The 5,514-nt window shown below is 39.0% G+C and overlaps 1 protein-coding gene across 1 annotated transcript; it reads left to right on the forward strand.

Moving 5' to 3' along the window:
- Window positions 1-1,872: 1,872 nt before the first annotated feature.
- On the forward strand, window positions 1,873-3,991 carry LOC5514093 (homeobox protein Hox-A5). Its single transcript, XM_001634198.3, has 2 exons — window positions 1,873-2,715; window positions 3,319-3,991. Exons 1-2 carry the CDS (start codon window positions 2,433-2,435, stop codon window positions 3,729-3,731), a joined length of 696 nt encoding a protein of 231 aa, XP_001634248.2. The 5' UTR covers window positions 1,873-2,432; the 3' UTR covers window positions 3,732-3,991.
- Window positions 3,992-5,514: the final 1,523 nt, after the last annotated feature.

Consider the following 5,514-nt stretch of genomic DNA (forward strand, 5'->3'; position numbering starts at 1 on the left):
GTTGAAGCTCTCATCAATATTTAAAAGGCATGTTAATCAATCGATCAATCTGATGCCCTTCTTTGGACACGTGAGAAAGCCTTTATAGTTCTGGCATTTATATTTAGGCATGAGTGTTACTTCAACGCTCGAATACTAGCCCTTGAGTGATTTCACTTTATTTAAATATTCCGTGCTGTTTATCCGCGATCTAATGAAGCTGGTCCTTTTACCAACTATTTTTCGCCAAAATATCTGAAGGTAAATTTGAATATTTTTTTAAAAATTGTCAATGGTGCATAATTAGCGTTTTCAAAAGCTTTTTTTTCCATCTTGATTGATTCACATGCCTTGAAAATTGATTTGAATTATAAACATTTTAAAACACCCGAAGGTTGTGTTTTAGATAGCCCCAGGTAGGGTAAAAACCTGCTCGGGACTCACCAGGTCTGTATAGACTAGCGAGGAGTGGCATGGATCATCTACTAGGGACTCACCAGGTCTATATGTATAGACTAGAGAGGGGTGGCGGGACCATCTACTAACGATGATGGTGGATTTTGTGGATTTTTCAGGCGGTACTCGGAATACCCGCTCGGCCACGCTGCTTGAAATTCAAGATGGCGCCCGATCACCGAACCGAGCGGGTTTTCTGGGATAATTACACCGAGTGCCGCCTGCAAGCAGGCAATGATGATGATGGATTTCGATGATTTTGATAAGTGATGATGATGATGATGATGACGTATTTTGATGATTTTGATAAATGACGATGATGATGGATTTCGATGATTTCGATAAATGATGATGAAGATGATAACGGATTTTGATGATTTTGATAAGTGATGTGATGATGATGACGGATGTTGATGATTTTGAAAAGTGATGTGATGATGATGACGGATGTTGATGATTTTGATAAATGATGATGATGACGGATTTTGATGATTTTGATAAATGAAGATGACGATGATAAAGGATTTTGATGATTTTGATAAGCGATGATGATAACGGATTTTGATGATTTTGATAAGTGATGATGATGATAACGGATTTTGATGATTTTGATAAGTGATGATGATGATGACGGATTTTGATGATTTTGATAAGTGATGATGATGATGACGGATTTTGATGATTTTGATAAATGAAGATGACGATGATAAAGGATTTTGATGATTTTGATAAGCGATGATGATAACGGATTTTGATGATCTTGATAAATGATGATGATGACGGATTTTGATAAATGATGATGACGATAATGGTGGTGATTTTTCAGTCGAACACAATCGAACATTATGTTATTGATCTTTATACTAGGGTTTCTCCCAGGCCTGTGTGATGATCAAGGAATTCATCAAGCTCAAGTGACCTTATTGAGGATGCTCGAATTATCTGGGCTGACATGAGGAAGCAAAAGGCGGCTAGAATGGTGAAAAATAACTATCACATAGTAACAGTGTGTTGCTGGAATAATTCTATTTATATCCTGCAAAAGTGAATCGTATTGAAGATGTCATGGCTCTACGTGCACTTCTATTTCAATTTTACCCAATTTATCCTACAATGGAAAGAAGAGCTTTAAAACTGCTTTTTTCCGTAATCGAACGAAATCGAACTAATTTTCTATTTATGTCCAATAAGTTCGGTTAGTACTTTATAAAAGCAAAGAATGGTAACTGCGTTTGTGGCAAACGTACTAACATTCACAAAAGAGAGACCAGAAATTGACAAAAGCTCACCAGTTTTAATAGTGTTATCTTTATCGCCACGAAAAAAAATCCCGGGTTTCGTCAAAAGAATAGGGGCAATGGTCGCAAAAAAAAAAGGCCGAAGGCCGAAGTCACGTTTTGTTATTATCGTTTGTAGTCCGTGTTATCCCTATCTGGTTTGACAGCTCATTAATCATTCTATGGGCGGAGCTAAGAAAGCCGTGGGCAATATGGCGCCGACCACGCAACACCGACCTTAAACAGCCAATCACTGACGGGAAGGAGTAACATAACACCATGATGCCTAGCGGTCGTAGAGGCGCCTGGTGAGGCAATAAATCATCGTGAAAGAGCAGCCTGACAGACCTTCGAGATTGAACAAGGAGACTACTCCGTCGGGTTAAACGCTGGCGCAGAGTTGAATCCAAAGCAGCTTAAGAACGCTATCTATCTGCGGCGGGTTTCGCTAGTTGACTGGTATTACCAATAAACTATTGTTTTACAGAAATAGGAGCTAAACATAAAAAAAAGGAAATCAAATTGGTGTAACTAAAAGGATGGGCTTGGCCGGAGTTCGAATTGAAACGTTGCTTTTAAGAGATAAAGTTGTCTAATAACTAGACTGCGGTCCGAAGCCGGGTATATGATTGGTCTAAAGCAATCACATGGTCAAAATTTTTGGTCTGTACTCCTCGGACCCTTCCCGCATTATCTGAATGCTAATATGTCAAGCCAAGAATGAACTACTCTGCGCTTTTTCCAAGCTTTGACACTTCTGTCACTTGGGACCCGTCACGTCATCATCTCAAAAACACAGAAAATCCCGGCACCTTGCCCGAAACTCAAGGGTTTGGTGCTGGCCTTTTTCTTGACACTTACACGAGCCATATAGGAAGGGACTTTGATGGGCCCATAGGTAGCATACCGGTTGGAAGCTCCAATCGTGAATCACTCCCAAACTATCTTCTACAGCCCATCTACCCATGGATGAGGACAAAAAAATCCGGCTCTCGCGGAATAGGTAAGTAAACAAAGATCAAGTTGATAAATAAACATCTTCCTGAACGTGCGAAGTATTTATTTATTTATTTATATATGAGTTAATAACACAGCGAGGAGCGATGAGAGGGAATTGATGGGGTGATCTCGGCTTAACGCTTAAAGGATTCACAAATGATCCGATATTCCAAAGTACTCGCACGAATTTTCTTTTCCGATAAGTAATATCAGTAACATGGAACTAAGAGCACCCTAAAAATTAAAAGGTGGTCCCGGGTCGTAGTAGAAAAGGAACGGCTGAATACTGATAAATAAGATGTCATATAATACTACAATGCAACAAGTACAATAAAACTTATGTCCCTCTCTCTGGGAAAAATACTTCAAGATTTTAAGCCCTCTTTTCACAAGAAGAAGAAGAGGGAGACGTTGTGACATGATTAGGGCAAATAAAGAAAAACAAAGGTTAAGGAATAGAGAAAGGAATGGAATCTTTTCCTTACTTTGACCTTCTCATCATACGCTTTTATGTCATGTCACGTTTTTCTTCTTCATCTCCATTTGCTATATAAGTAATGTATATTTCTCGTTTTGGTTCTTCATTATCGTAACTTATCTCCCACAGGCGGCAAGCACGCCAAGAGGTACCGCACGAGCTACACAAACCGACAACTTCTTGAGCTCGAGAAAGAGTTTCACTACAATAAATACTTATGCGGCACTCGAAGGCGAGAGCTGGCCAACGCTATGAAGCTCACAGAGAGACAAGTCAAAGTTTGGTTCCAAAACAGGCGCATGAAACTCAAGAAGGACGAGAAGCAGAAAGAAGACGGACCAAGCGCCTTACCGGATTATGATGTGATGAAGTCTCTTCCTCGTCTTCCAAGGCTACTGCCAACATACGCAACTCAAACGGAAGGCTACCCTCCTATAGAGGCCGTAGAGCACCTCGACAGTCAGTCACAAAACGCACTAAGACATTACACCTATAGCAATTACTCCATGCTAACGCACGCGCTCAATACAGTCCTGCAGTGATTTAAACTTATAGTTCGTCATTCTAGCCGAAATTTCTCTACAAAAGACAACCACATAGCTCCTGTAATACAGTGATCAAGGCTAACGCACGTCACTTTGGTGACTAAACATAAACACATTTTCACATCCTACAACGGTAAGTCAAAATGCGCTTATCTTTTTTTATGTTTGCACTAAAAAAACTCAAATCATACGAAATGTGCTTCGAGTAACAAAAAACCTGCACATTTTGAAAGAGAAATAAAAAATGATTATTTCCATTACTTGTAGTATGCTATGTGTTCATCAGTGACTGCATTAAGCTTGTACTAAACGACTTACATGGATTTTGGGCGAAGGGAACTCAAACGGCTCACGGTGGGCGAAAAAGCCGTTAGCGTCCAACGTTTTCCTAGCCCCCCCCTATAACCATCTAAAATAAATGTAAAATTTCATACAGCGCTTATCCAATATAAATCATTACAGAAGTCACAATCCAAGCGATTCACATTTAAAATTCTGGAACTAAGGAACACAAGCTGTAAGTTGTAAGCTCCCTTCCAACATGAACCCTCCGTTGCCTTTTTGATCAATCTCCCCCTTGTGAACACGGTAAAAATAAATAAACTGCTTTTTCTTTTTAATATATACTGTATCAACTGAGCTGAATAAGTAATGCAATTTTATACGCAATAAATGCGGAGTTTGTTGAGCAATTTCAAAATAGAATATTGTAGGACGTCGAGATAAGGACTTCGTACGGTAAAACAATGGGATTATATTTTGCTATTGTATTTTTTTAATATTTTTCTTATGGATTACAATATGATGCGAGCTAAAGGAAGTCAAAAACTCACTAAACTAGCTTACCTGAACAACTCATAACGTCTTCCTCACGCGTGTCTTTCTTGAGAATCTGACAAAAGTTTACCGGTGGTTTTCATCTTGCTGTATTCTTTCTGCGCATTCTATCACACACATATATATTCCTGTGTATTCTGCGTCTCTCAACTTCAAATACCTACTGATGGAACCGACTTCCATCAGTAGACATTTGAAACGGAGGGACACGAGTCAGTCCTAACGCCTCTTTGTTACTGCTGTAAGAAATGAGAGATTTCAAAGTGAGTACAACATCTGAATGACTAGAGAACATCGTCACTAAGCACGCAAGCGCTACAGAGGAATATCCAGACGTCATTAGAACACAACCGCAAGTGAGCTCAACTGTCTGATTTCCTTGCGCTTGTGTTTACCGATTCTTACTTACATCCCCAAGCAACTTACTTGCATCCTAACCTAAGGTAAGGACGATATTAAAGAAGCGATTTGTCGGTTCCCTGCTTTGGCTTGTGGAGAGAAAAATGCGGACGGCAAAAATAATCTTTTGAGATACAAGTAAAAAGCTGTACGTACGCTTCCGTTAATTTTGTTTTGGCGAAAAGAATAGTTCTTCATAGATGATTTATCAATTTTACTTAACAAATACAATGCAGTTTTCTCATACCTTCTGTAAAAGTGTTGGCCGTAACAAACGAGTACCTTAACAAAAACTTGAAAAGTTACAAGCAATTTCATCAAAACTTATTTGTTCGACCAGAGGGTTGCAAATTTGACAAGTATCCTCTCAAGGCAAGAATATGCTATATTCCTTGGAACTCTTAAAAGTCCTTCATGCTAAATGCTACAAAAGGCAGAAGTTAAGGAGAAAAAATTAATGCTTAACACTATTTGTTTCTAGTCAGCAAAGTTATCATTATCTCCACCAAAACCATCATGATGGTCTGATTTTCTGGTTTTCATG

The sequence above is a fragment of the Nematostella vectensis genome, chromosome 2 (assembly GCF_932526225.1).
Source record: "Nematostella vectensis chromosome 2, jaNemVect1.1, whole genome shotgun sequence".
In the NCBI taxonomy this organism is placed as follows: domain Eukaryota; kingdom Metazoa; phylum Cnidaria; class Anthozoa; order Actiniaria; family Edwardsiidae; genus Nematostella; species Nematostella vectensis.

Coding starts and splice junctions, on each gene's coding strand:
- LOC5514093 (XM_001634198.3), top strand. CDS start 2,433: ATGAACTACTCTGCGCTTTTTCCAAGCTTTGACACTTCTGTCACTTGG. Junction 2,716..3,318: donor ATCCGGCTCTCGCGGAATAG/GTAAGTAAACAA, acceptor TATCTCCCACAG/GCGGCAAGCACGCCAAGAGG.